This window comes from Sinocyclocheilus grahami, unplaced genomic scaffold (assembly GCF_001515645.1).
Source record: "Sinocyclocheilus grahami isolate Dianchi unplaced genomic scaffold, SAMN03320097.WGS_v1.1 scaffold1091.1, whole genome shotgun sequence".
In the NCBI taxonomy this organism is placed as follows: domain Eukaryota; kingdom Metazoa; phylum Chordata; class Actinopteri; order Cypriniformes; family Cyprinidae; genus Sinocyclocheilus; species Sinocyclocheilus grahami.
The window spans coordinates 42,871-56,453 of NW_015506270.1; the positions used below are offsets into that span (position 1 = coordinate 42,871).

Sequence of the window (13,583 nt, forward strand, 5' to 3'; positions counted from 1 at the left end):
ATAAAAAAAATTTTTTTTTGGGGTGGGTGTGGGGGGGGGGGGGGGGTGAAAAGGTGTTGCTATATAATTGCATACTAAATATAGTACCAAAATAACTTTGTAGCTGCCTATATGGCATAGTTGAAATAAGTAAAATCATATTGACAGCTGACTGGTCAAACAAACAAACAAACAAACAAACAAATAAACATTCTGACACTACAGGCAAAACATTGTTTTTTCATCCACAATTGTGAGATTTTGGCTATTTGGCTTTCCATAAAGTTTTTTTTTTTTTTCAGACTAGTGTAAAGAAAAGTGCAAAAAAACACTTTAAGTGATTATTTCATTGCACTTTATCTAGATATTAATTGTAATACATATCTTTAAATACTGTTTCCTCAACCCACCTACTTTTGTAGCAATTATAAACTTAATACTGCTTAATAATTTTTAAGCATAGCTTAATAATAAACTTAATAATTGTATTATATGTCTGTTCACAAAATTGTTACTTTATTTGTGATCAAACAAATGCAGCCTTGGTTAGCATATGAGACTTCTTCTTAACCCAACCCATATACCTTATTCAGTAGTTATTCATAGGCTATATTAATAACTAATTATTAATATATTAACATGTTAATTAAAACAACTTTTACTTTTACTTTTACTTTAATAAATTAACAAATAATTAACAAATAATAAAAATAACAAAAACACAAAACAAAATGAGTAGACCTAAAAAAAATGTAAGTGAACCCAGAAAATATGAAAATAAAATTTAATTCAAAATATTAACAAGAACTAAAGTGGGCGAGTCGCTGTACGCGCCATGTGACTGGAAGAGGCCGTCTGTCACGTGAGCGCACACGGCTTCACTGTAATGGCAGCTTCCTTTGCACACTAACACAAGGAACAGCAGAGTTTTACCTGTAGTTTACATCTCAAGGCTCGCTTCTCTAAGGTAACTGGTGACTTGTTCGATGTCAGTCGCTCACTGTGTGTGCTCCACGCTCAGAAAGCAGCAGTGGATTGTGCAGCGCGAGGCCAACACCACTGTTATTGTTATTGTCGCTTGCATAACATGCGTGTGTTTTGATAAACGGAGAAGCGGCGGCGCTTCCTTTGAAAGGAAAAGCTAATATTTAATAAATAGTGAGTGAAACATAAATAAAAACAAGTATGTTTGCAGATTAATATATTTTATGTTTTTGAAAGCGTTGTATTTGGATGAACGGTACGGGAGACTGGCACACCTACCACGGACAAAACATAATACAAATAAATTCTAACAAAGTTTTCTTTGGGTTTAACTTTAAGTTTATTGATACGTTGTTATGTCCTCGTACACTGCACATCTCCCGTCTAAATTAATGCTTAAAAACTGACTGTTTAAATCTAGATTGTTTATATTGTTGAACTGTAAAGCCCTTCTATCCAATCAGCTGTCGATATGATAATTACAGGGACGTGATTGGATGATGTAACACTGGCCTGTCGATGCTGTAGCTTTTGAGCTTTTGAGCTTTGTAACTTTTATTTTGTGAATGAATAAGCCCAGGACATAGTGTTTCTATCTATCTATCTATCTATCTATCTATCTATCTATCTATCTATCTATCTATCTATCTATCTATCTATCTATCTATCTTTTCTATCCATTTTTTCTATCTATCCATCTATTTTTTCTATCCATTTTTTCTATCTATCCATTTTTTCTATCTATCCATTTTTTCTATCTATCTATCTATCCATTTTTTCTATCTATTTTTTCTATCTATCCATTTTTTCTATCTATCTATCTATTTTTTCTATCTATCTATCTATCTATCTATCTATCTATCTCTATCTATCTATCTATCTATCTATTTTTTCTATCTATCTATCTATCCATTTTTTCTATCTATCCATTTTTTCTATCTATCCATTTTTTCTATCTATCCATTTTTTCTATCTATCCATTTTTTCTATCTATCTATCTATCCATTTTTTCTATCTATTTTTTCTATCTATCCATTTTTTCATTTTTTCTATTTTTTTCTATCTATCCATTTTTTCTATCTTATCTATCTATCTATCTATTTATCTATTTTTTCTATCTATCTATCTATCCATTTTTTCTATCTATCCATTTTTTCTATCTATCTATCTATCTATCTATTTTTTCTATCTATCCATTTTTTCTATCTATCTATCTATCTATTTTTTTCTATCTATCTATCTATTTTTTCTATCTATCTATCTATCTATCTATCTATCTATCTATCTATCTATCTATCTATCTATCTATCCATCCATCTATCCATTTTTTCTGTCTTTCTATCCATTTTTTCTATCTATCTATCTATCTTTCTATCTATCTATCTATTTTTTCTATCTATCTATCTATCTATCCTATCTATCTATCGATCTATCCATTTTTTCTATCTATCTATCTATCTATCTATCGATCTATCCATTTTTTCTGTCTTTCTATCCATTTTTTTCTATCTATCTATCTATTTTTTCTATCTATCGATCTATCCATTTTTTCTATCTATCTATCTATCCATTTTTTCTATCTATCTATCCATTTTTTCTATCGATCGATCTATCTATCTATCTATCCAATTTTTCTATCTATCTATCTATCTATCTATCTATCTATCTATCTATCTATCTATCTATCTATCTATCTATCTATCCATTTTTTCTATCTATCTATCTATCTATCTATCTATCTATCTAAAAACACTAAAAAACACATTTAAAATATGTATACATAAATAGAAATAAAACTAAATTGTAATAAGAGATATTTGAAATATCTATAACTTTAGTATCCTGGAATCTTTTTAAAATATTATTATAGTAACCATGCTTTCCCACAACATTACTACGATTATTGTTAATAAATGATAATATAGTCCCTCATAGGAATAGTGTAAACTTGAATCAGAATATTTATTTATTCATTAATTCATTCACTAATTTGATTCCCTCATTCTTTAATAACAATGACAGAAAATGGGATCTTTAAAAGAGAAGGTTTAGTGGTAGTCTTTTGTAAAAAGTTTGGTAAATGGTTGCGTGGTCACAGGACAAGAAGACGTAGACAGTAAATCTTTAACTATGGGATGGTCGCTTTATGCCACCTGAGCAAGGTGCTATTGTACCTGTGCAAGGTACAAGTTAACAATCTCATATCTTTCCAACTTTGAGCTCCACTTTACCAGTAAGTTCTCTGGATCACAGAGGGAAAATGGCTGCAGGTAATTCTTTATGTTCACAAAAGCCTTTTTTTTTTTGCAGTTATACATACACTTGCACAGTCAGAAACGTGTAGATGTCTGATCTCTCAGTGCTTTGGTAACTTGTTAATTGTGATATATCATGTCGATAGACTTGTAAACTGATCTGATGTCAGTAGCAGTGGATTTAATTTATGATAATCTAATATCAAGGTTGCATTTTTTACAATGTTTTGAAAAAATTTACGTCATTGTGTGTTTGTTTTTTTTGGTCTTGGTTAACATAGGTCTGAAAGTGAAAGGTCATGTTTATTAGAATTAGATATCGATTGAAATATTACATTGGCAAATTGCTGATTGTTTTTTTTTCCCACACGGTAGTCATTGGTGATGACTAGATGTCATCAATTGTGTGGTGTGTAAATTTAAGTCTGACTTTCTTTTTCTCTCAACAGACGCTATGTCTCCAAAGATCACAGTGGAGTTGCTCAGGCAGCTCCGCCAGGCCATGAAGAACAGCAAGTACATCACAGAGCCCATCCAAGCGTACATCATCCCATCAGGAGATGCACATCAGGTGATATATCAATACACTGAAACCTGCTGTAAAAACCTTTGAGCTGGGCTCCACAAATGTGATTCCTGTGATTTAGAAATGTACAGACTGTGATTTATAAACATCTCAACTTGCTTGTGATAGATATATATTCAGCCTTATGACAATTCAACCTGTGATTTACAAACATATAGCCTGTGATTTATAAATACATGGACTGTCATTTGTATAAATACAGTTTTGCATGTTTATAAACATTTCATAGTGCCTGAGATTTATAAACTTAACAGCCTGTGATATATAAATGTACAGACCATGATTTACAAACATAGTCTGTGTTTTTTAAGCACATAGCCTGTGATTTAAGCATTCAAACTCTAACCCTTTCAACCTGTTATTTATATATGTACAGACTGTGATTTGTAAAAATCACTTCATGTGATTTCTAAACATTCATACTTATAAACATGCAGAGTGTGATTTATATAACCTGTGATTTATATAACTTGATTGAACCTGTGATTTATAAACACAGCATGTTATGTATAAATATTCAACCTGATTTATAAACATACAGACTGTTATGTGAAAAAAAAAATACTGACTGTGATTTATAAACATTCCACCTTATAAACATGGAGCCTGTGACTTAAAAATATACAGCCTGTGATAAATAAACATTTAAGCTTATAAACATTCAACACTCTAGAACCAAATTACATCATTCACTTCAGCTGCTGCAGTGTTATTGTATGTGTGTTTGTCCCTGATGTGCCTTTTAATTTCTATTGTGTAAGTGGATGGGCTTCCCTCACCCCCTCCTCTCTGACTCTGATTATGAAATTACCTCTGATTACGTGTGTGTGTGTGTGTGTGTGTGTGTGTGTGTGTGTGTGTGTGTGTGTGTGTGTGTGAGAGAGAGAGTGTGTGACCTCCTGCTGAGTGTTTTCCTTCATTCTGGCTGGTTAAATTAGCAGTAATTAGGACTGATTGCTGACAGAGCTGATCTCACTTTTTCCCTTTATTTCTCTCTTTTTTGTCACTGCATCCATTCATTCTGCAGAGTGAATACATCGCGCCCTGTGACTGCAGACGTGAATTCATCTGCGGATTCAACGGCTCTGCAGGTGTGTGTAACTTCAAAGTATTCACTTTTATATAATTTTATATAATTTACTTATATAAATAGAAATAGATCATAAGCAGACAGTATAATCCCAGATTTAAAAAAAAAAGAAAAACTTGACAATTCTTGACAGTGTCACGACAAGACAATGCAGTTCACCCCACCCCAATATCATTCACTCAAAGAATGGGTGGGGAAGTAAAACTTTCCCACCCATTCTTTGATGGATTTGAGGTTATGAGGATTTGAGGTTATATCTTATGACTTTGAGAGGCCGCTTTGTCATACATGATTTACAGCTCAGTGGTGTGGCCAGATGTTTTTGACTGGTGGCCCATGTGTGGCTCATTCAAGGGCAGGATGAAGCATAAACCAACTTCCCTCATATACTACGACTAAAAACAATAATGTAATAAAAATAATAGTAATATTAAATTGTATTATACTGTATATTGTACTGTAAACATACAGCCTGTGATTTATAAACATTCAGCCTTATAAACAGAGTCTGATTTTTAAACTTACTGCCTGTGATTTTTAGAAATGTACAGATATTTAAGAACACAACCTGTTTGTTATAAACATTTATAAACATATAGCATTACAAAACCTTTGATTTATAAATATGCAGTTTGTGAATTTAGAAATGTACAGCCTGTGATTAATAAACCTGTAATAAATATACATGTAACCTAATAAAAATAGAGCCTGTGGCCTGGCTGTAATTTATGAACATTCAACCTTTTAAACATTAAACCCATGATTTATAAATATACAGCCTTTGAATTTATAAATGTACAAACTGTGCTTTATAAATGTACAGTATGTTATTTATAAGTATACAGCCAGTGATTTGTAAACATTCAACCTGTGATTTATAAGCATTTAACCTGTGATTTGTAAACGTATATATCCTGTGATTCATAATCATTCAACATTCAGCTTTTGTTTTATAAACAATCAACAGCCTGTGATGTATAGACGTGTATAACTTTATAAATATAGAGCCTGTGGTTTGTAAATATGCAGCCTGTAATTTATAAACATTAAGCCTTATAAACAGTATTTATAAATGTAGGCGCTGTAATTTATAAACATGCTTGCTCCAGGTACTGCTATTGTGACAGAACAGCATGCTGCTCTATGGACAGATGGGCGGTACTTCCTGCAGGCCAGCCAACAGATGGACAATAACTGGACTCTGATGAAAATGGGTACAGTGAATGTTAGCATAGTTTTATGATGTGCGGTTGCTAGGTCATTACTTTTGTTATCAAATTGCTATTACATAATCGTGAAAGCATGTCGGCCAAAGTGCTGCTTTTCATAAGCCATTGCAAAACATTTATTAGAATATATTCCTGAATTTGTGACTGTACTTCATGACTTTACATAAATCAGTCTTGAGCTTTACATTGATTAGTGTATAATATACAACATTGTTCGAAAGAGCAATCCGAAAATGAGTATGACATTTTGTACTGTCAGGGCTGAAGGAAACACCGTCTCAGGAGGACTGGCTCGTCAGCATTCTTCCAGAAAACTCCAAAGTGGGAGTTGATCCTTGGATCATTGCTGCCGGTAAGGAATTCAACGACAAGACCATAATGAATATAGTTCTGCATTATTACAAATATTTTCATTCATATAAATAGGGGTGTCATGCAAATATATGTTAGTGAATTCAAAATTATCAATTTTTTTAAAGTAATATTATTAATTTATTTTATTTATATTTTATTAAAAGTATTAATTGGTAAAATGGGCATTCTCTCGTCCATATTAATCTAGACTACTGGAAATAATGAATATAGTTATCCATACAAATATTTTCATACATATTAGGAGGGATTTCATTTATTGATACATTTTTTTTATTCTTTACATACTGTATGTGTGCATAAGTATTTTTTTTTTAAATGATAGTAATACAATTATTTTATTTAAAAATGTATTAATAATTAGAATAATTTAATTAAATCATGTAACAAATATATTGTCAAATGAATCAAATGAATATTAATTGTTTAAATGGGCATGACGCTTCTGCATATTAGTTTAGACTACTGAAAATAATGAATATACATCTATATGAATATTTTCATTCGTATCAGTTGGGGTGTCGTGCAACATTTACTTTATTTCTCTTTATTTGTTGTTCTTTACATATGTGTAAATATACTGTATTTTGTTGAATTTAAAATGCTCTGTTAAACTATTTTTCATAGAAACATAATTGTATTAATAATTAATATCCAAGGTTTATTATTATTCATTTGTACCACTACCTTCTATAGTGTTTTCACATAATATTGTGGATGCCATGAGAGAAATCTTAATTATTTTAACTGTTAGACATCATGCAGGTGCATCATGTGTCTGTGATCATGTTTTCAGACCAGTGGAAGAGCATGTCTAAAGCTTTGAGCAGTGCGGGACACTCTTTGGTTGCAGTGCAGGACAATCTCATTGACACCATCTGGGAGGATCGGCCCGCTCCACCCAGCACCAAACTCATCACGCTGGGCCTCAAATACACCGGTCAGCACATCTCACTGGATGATTTACAGTATAGAGATATGATCTTACAGGTCAGTCATAAAGCATCCACAAGATTGTGCCACAATAAAATAAGACAATGTTGTGGTTGCTTTTCCCCCACGTAGGTCTCACCTGGCAAGATAAAGTTACAGCTCTGAGAGGAAAAATGGCAGAAAGGAAGATTTCCTGGTTCGTGGTCACAGCTCTAGATGAGATCGCATGTACGTATCGCCATACAGCACGCTTTGTGTGTGTTTTTTTTAGTGCTCAGATCACGACTTGGCACTTGTTCGCTCTCCACTTTCTTATTAAAGAGCTCTTGTGTCAGATGTTGATAATTATGGACATGATTGCGCGAGGGACAAGCTTGTTTTGCCATATTTAGGAGGACAAATTTAGTAATGGTGCTGAAAATGTAACTTTGCCATTACAGAAATACAATTACATTTTAAAATATATTTAAATAAATATTTATTTTAAATTGTAATAATATTTTGAAATATTTAGAATTTAAATGCTAGTGTATCTTTAAGTTTGTGTATGTAATTTATTATTCACATCCTTTTTACTGCATGATAGAAGATTTATGAATTAATACTGAAAATATAAAAATAAAATCTCACTTTCTCGCTACAGGGCTTTTTAACCTGCGTGGGTCAGACATCGAGTACAACCCTGTGTTTTTCGCCTACGCGATCATCGGCATTAGCAACATAAAGTAAAACTGCATTCCTGGTTCTTCACTTTATACTGAAAATTTCCTAGATTTCAAATGAAATCTGACACTCATAGTTGTCCTTCGCTCCATATGTTGTTTTAGATTGTTTGTGGACAGTAAGCGTCTGTTGGACCCTGCGGTCCAGGAGCATTTGGAACTGGACAGTCCGAGCAAACCAGAACTGACCATACAGTGTTTTCCATATGAGTCTGTGTACACAGAGCTGCAGGCGGTTTGTGCGGCGCTGGCGCCCAAAGAAAAGATGTGGATTTGTGACAAGGCCAGCTGCGCTCTTACACAAGTCATACCCAAGGTCAGTCAAGATATGTAGTGATTTTGTGCTTGTGAAGACTGCAAGTTTTTACTGATGCTATTTCCTGCAGAATATTCCATCTTGTTCAGAAATGTGTCATATTATTTAAGTTAAATGGTTGTCTTTTTATGGTTGCTATGCAACCTGTGTTCTAAACCTTAAAGGAATAGTTCACTCACAAATGAAAATGATGTTGGAAATTTACTCACTCTCCCCCTAAATCCAAGATGTAGATGAGTTTGTTTGTTCATCAGAACAGATTTAGGTAAATCTAGCATTACATCACTTGCTCAGTGAATGGGTGCCGTCAGAATGAGAGTCCGAACAGCTGATAAAAACATCACGATAATCCACATGACTCCAGTCCATCAATTAATGTCTTGTGAAAGCTGCATGTTTGTAAGAAACAAATCCATTATTAAGAAATTTTAACTTTGAACCTTCTTAGGTCAAAATATGAGTCTATAATCCATAATAATGCTTCCTCCAGTGAAAAAGGCCATCCCTTGTTGTCCTCTCACATCAAAACCCAGCAAAATATTTGTTCAGACCAGTTTCAGACTGTTTTCACTTGCTTAATCTGTGCATATTTCTCTCCTGATTCAGACAAGACAACTTTTAACTGGAGAAAACGATATTATAGATAGAGGACTCATATTTTAGTTTGAAGTTACAAACGTCTTGATGAATTTGTTTCTAAGAAATATGCTACTTTTCACTTCATAAGATGTTAACTGATGGACTGGAGTGGTGTGGATTACTTGTGGATTATTGTGATGTTTTTATCAGCTGTTTGGACTCTCATTCTGACGGCACCCATTCACTGCAGAGGATCCATTGGTGAGCAAATGATGTAATGCTACATTTCTCCAAATCTGAACAAACTCATCTACATCTTGGATGACCTGTGGAAAAGTATATTTTCACCAAATATTCATTTTTGTGTGAACTATTGCTTCAATAAGTCTTGATATTTGATTTTTTTTTTTCCCATCTAATGTGGTCGAATATGATTAAATATTATTGATTAAACAATTGTAAGCGTTCAGTCCCACAGATCTGCAATCCCATACACACCCTTATGTCTGGCTAAAGCCGTCAAGAACCCCACAGAGATCCAAGCCATGAAGATGGCACACGTAAGTCCACATAACTAGAGATATTTCAGAAATCTTCACCTTTTTCTTTCTTTATGAATCACAATATGTTTATCACAGATCAAAGACGCAGTGGCGCTGTGTGAACTTTTTGCTTGGCTGGAGAAAGAGGTATCATTGTGTACAATTTACTCACTGGAAATATATCTAGGAGTTTTTCTCAGTGTGTCTGCTTTTTTGTAGTAAAATGTCCTTTTTTATGGAATGAATGAAGAATATATAAGAGCTTGTATTTGTCATTTGTACAGATTCCCAAAGGTATGGTTACAGAGATATCAGTGGCAGATAAAGCTGAGGAATTGCGTAGGTGAGTCAAACATGCTGCATTTGACCTGTAACAAGAATCAAATAATGAATTTATCCAGTGACTCAATTAAATGTGTATATATTTCTATAAAGAACTGCAGTTTGGCAGTGAGTTTAAAAAGCTTCATTACTTGTTTTTGACTTATATGAGATTGTGGTGTTGCTTACTGGTGATCTGTGGAACTGCAGACACTGAGGCAGCAACAAACAAAAAAAAATACACTGTTGAAAAGCTTTTGTTTCTATCTAGTCAACAGAGAGACTTTGTTGGGCTGAGTTTTCCAACCATCTCTAGTGTGGGACCAAATGGGGCTATAATACATTACAGGTGGGCTGTTCTAATAATCTAGTATTTAATAATACATTTAATTGAATTTTTTTGTTATTTTTAAAGTATCCTTTTCTGTCTTGTTTTTTAGGCCTCTCCCAGAAACCAACAGGACTCTTTCTCTAAATGAAGTTTATCTTATTGACTCCGGAGCTCAGTACTTGTAAGCACACAAAACACTGCTAAAGAGAAAAAAACAGTCAACCTAAAAGATTATATTTATTTGTAAATTTAGCCGTTCCTGAGTGAAATTGAATTAAAATAACATAATTAAAATTGTTTGTTTTTTTTTAATCATATACTATAAGTCTATATTTTAAAATGTAGCTGTCCGGGATAAAATAAATACAAATAATATCTACTATGAAATTAGATTTTTTTTTCATCTTTGGTATTCAGAGATGGAACTACAGATGTGACCCGTACGGTGCACTTTGGCACACCCACTGATTATGAGAAGGTAAATAATCTCAAAGAACCTATGGATTTGCCATTTCCATTACTTTTTTTTTTCTTCTTTTAATTTTACTTCGAGATCAAACTCTCTTCCTACTTTTAAAGTCGGAAAACGCTATTATAATGCTAACAATTCTGTCTTTCCACGCTCTGATCTCCACAGGAATGCTTCACATATGTCCTAAAGGGACACATCGCTGTCAGTGCTGCCGTTTTTCCCAATGGAACCAAAGGTAAGAGCCTGAAATCAGACAGTTGAAGCAGTTTGAGAGAGAGAGAAAGGTTTTGTCTCAGTGGATTGTGCTCTTGGGTTCAGGTCACCTGTTGGACTCGTTTGCTCGCGCTGCTCTCTGGGACTCTGGGTTGGACTATCTTCATGGTACCGGCCACGGTGTCGGATGTTTCCTTAATGTACATGAAGGTCCATGTGGCATCAGCTACAAAACGTTTGCAGACGAACCTCTGGAGGCTGGAATGATTGTCAGCGATGGTATGGAAACGCATGCGTGCTTTATTTATGTTTTCTCTTCTTATTTAAGTGATATCTTTACATCATACATTGTAAATTACTTCTGAGGTAAATTTGAGTCTTGTACAATTTTTTTTGTTTCAAGAGCCTGGATACTATGAAGATGGATCTTTTGGCATTCGGATAGAAAACGTTGTCCTGGTTATTCCCGCCAAAACTAAGGTAATGACTGCATCAAATCACACCTTAAGCTTTTCATATTTATACCTAGAAAATAGCCTACTTTAAGTTTCTGATGCAGTTCATTTCAAAGATGCACTAGGTTAATTTTTGTCCTAGTGTTTTGTTGTTGTTGTTGTTGTGTGTGTGTGATGGCTTCATCCACACCAACAGGTGTCAGTATTGAGTCGAAGACATAACAGCACAAACTAAACCAAACACTATTAAATGTACTTTTGAGAGATCTAAAGTATGATGTTTCAGCTTTTCCTTTCCTTTCTTTCAGTATAACTACAGAAACAGAGGTAGTCTGACGTTTGAACCGCTCACTTTGGTCCCCATCCAGCTGAAGATGATTAACACAGACCTGCTCACACAAAAAGAGGTAAAAGCAGGCCAACAGATTTTCTTATATAAATGTAATTTGGTTTAGTTGAGTAGTGTTAGGGTATGTTTACATGACAACAATGTACTAAAAATGTAAACGTTTACCTTTGCATTTTTTGAAAAGTTTTGCGAAAACTACTTAACGCTGTATTATTTGTGCCAGGCCAGAAGTTGGTGATGCCACTTTGTAGAGAAACACTGCGCGTCTGCGAACATACCTATAGATTGAGCACGTAATGACGTCAATGTTTTTACAAATGCACATTTTTTGTATTTTACATGATGATATTGTTTTCAATAACTTTCGGGCCGCCAAACCACTGTTGTTGTGTAAATGAATGGCCAAAACATACGTTTTCTGTTTTTAGCTAAAAATGGTGTTGTATAAACACCCCCAATTAGCATGCTAACTTTATGCTGTGTTTTTAGCAATTAGGCTGTTTGTAGGCCATTAACTATGAACAAAAACTCACAAACATTGTTTGTTACGAAGTGTTTATTTATTTTATTTTTTTAATCTAATAAATTATCTAAAAATGATTAAAGCCCAACGCACAACCTTTCAAAGTAATACTCCAGTTGCATGGGCATCTGTTGTAGTTGCGTCTCCAGTATTTTTTTTCCCCCATCTCCTCAGTTTTGTTTTTGACTGTGAAACTACAGGCCAGGGTCTGTGTTGTTACCTTGTGAACAAGCTAGCTAATGCAAAAAAAAAAAAACATGTTAGTTTCTGGCTACATGTGATTGCGTATTCTGCTAATGACAATATTTACATCATTATTACATTACGCTTAGGTAATTTACATCAAATTACATCGGCATACGTGTAAAAATGTAAGTGTACTGAAAACTTGTGAGCACTATTGTGTGATAATTCACAACATTTGTGTAAATAAATCCTTTCAACCTCTATGAAATGGCTTTCATTATCCACCTTATTCCTAAATGCGGAAGTAAGCCTATGGGCCAGACTTCCGGTTCAGTAATGAGAAGAATAACAACATGCAGTAAATGGTAAAACTGTTTGCACTACAAGCCAGTGTTCATAATTAAGATGATACACTAAAATAATATGGTAAGACACACCAATGTGCGATATAGAGCAGCAAAACAAACCGTTTTGTACAGCTAAAAATAGCTGGAAGCGAATGAGACCGGAAGCAAGACCCATAAAATGTACAAATGACCACGCCCATTTTTACGTGACAAATATTGTTGATAACTTGGATTGCTGTAATAATACGTACTTGTCTTCCTGCAGCGTGATTGGGTGAATGACTACCACAAGACATGCCGGGAGACGATTGGGGCGGAGCTCGAGCGGCAAGGCAGGAAGGCGGCTCTGGATTGGCTGATCCGAGAAACTCAACCGATTGTCTAAAAATATTGTTGATTGATTTTTTTTTTGTCATCGTTGTAACGATCGCCAGTGATTTTTCCCTGTCGTTCTATCTGCTTTTCTGGTGGATATAATTCACGTTCTGCTTCTTTTGTAAAGCACGCTTTCATCAGCTGTTTTATGAGACAATTAAACAGTGTGGAAAAAGATACGCAGCGTTTCTCTTTACATTGTAAGAAAAAGAGCAGCATGAACATTCTGCTAAACGTCTCTTTTGGTGTTCTACATAAGAAAGAGCGTGATACGGGTTTGGGATGACATGACAGTGTGCAAATTGTTCTTTAAACACTAACTTTCTACAGCTGCATGTAAAAAATGGGCGGGGCCAGGATGGTGGGGCTGTTGGCGTAGTCCTGCAGCGTGAGTGGAGTGTGTATGGACACGGTGTGAGGGGGG

At 34.2% G+C, this 13,583-nt stretch overlaps 1 protein-coding gene across 1 annotated transcript; it reads left to right on the forward strand.

The window, feature by feature from the left end:
- Positions 1 to 816: 816 nt before the first annotated feature.
- xpnpep1 (X-prolyl aminopeptidase (aminopeptidase P) 1, soluble) lies at positions 817 to 13,334 on the forward strand. The gene is made up of 20 exons (XM_016252184.1): positions 817 to 946; positions 3,668 to 3,789; positions 4,832 to 4,895; positions 6,004 to 6,108; positions 6,383 to 6,475; positions 7,292 to 7,435; positions 7,561 to 7,656; positions 8,072 to 8,153; positions 8,256 to 8,466; positions 9,516 to 9,605; positions 9,684 to 9,734; positions 9,872 to 9,930; positions 10,180 to 10,257; positions 10,349 to 10,420; positions 10,657 to 10,717; positions 10,877 to 10,946; positions 11,030 to 11,203; positions 11,328 to 11,404; positions 11,688 to 11,786; positions 13,050 to 13,334. Exons 2-20 carry the CDS (start codon positions 3,673 to 3,675, stop codon positions 13,167 to 13,169), a joined length of 1,863 nt encoding a protein of 620 aa, XP_016107670.1. The 5' UTR covers positions 817 to 946; positions 3,668 to 3,672; the 3' UTR covers positions 13,170 to 13,334.
- The last annotated feature ends 249 nt before the right edge of the window (positions 13,335 to 13,583 follow it).

Coding starts and splice junctions, on each gene's coding strand:
- xpnpep1 (XM_016252184.1), top strand. CDS start 3,673: ATGTCTCCAAAGATCACAGTGGAGTTGCTCAGGCAGCTCCGCCAGGCC. Junction 8,467..9,515: donor TTACACAAGTCATACCCAAG/GTCAGTCAAGAT, acceptor GTAAGCGTTCAG/TCCCACAGATCTGCAATCCC. Junction 10,718..10,876: donor CACCCACTGATTATGAGAAG/GTAAATAATCTC, acceptor TGATCTCCACAG/GAATGCTTCACATATGTCCT.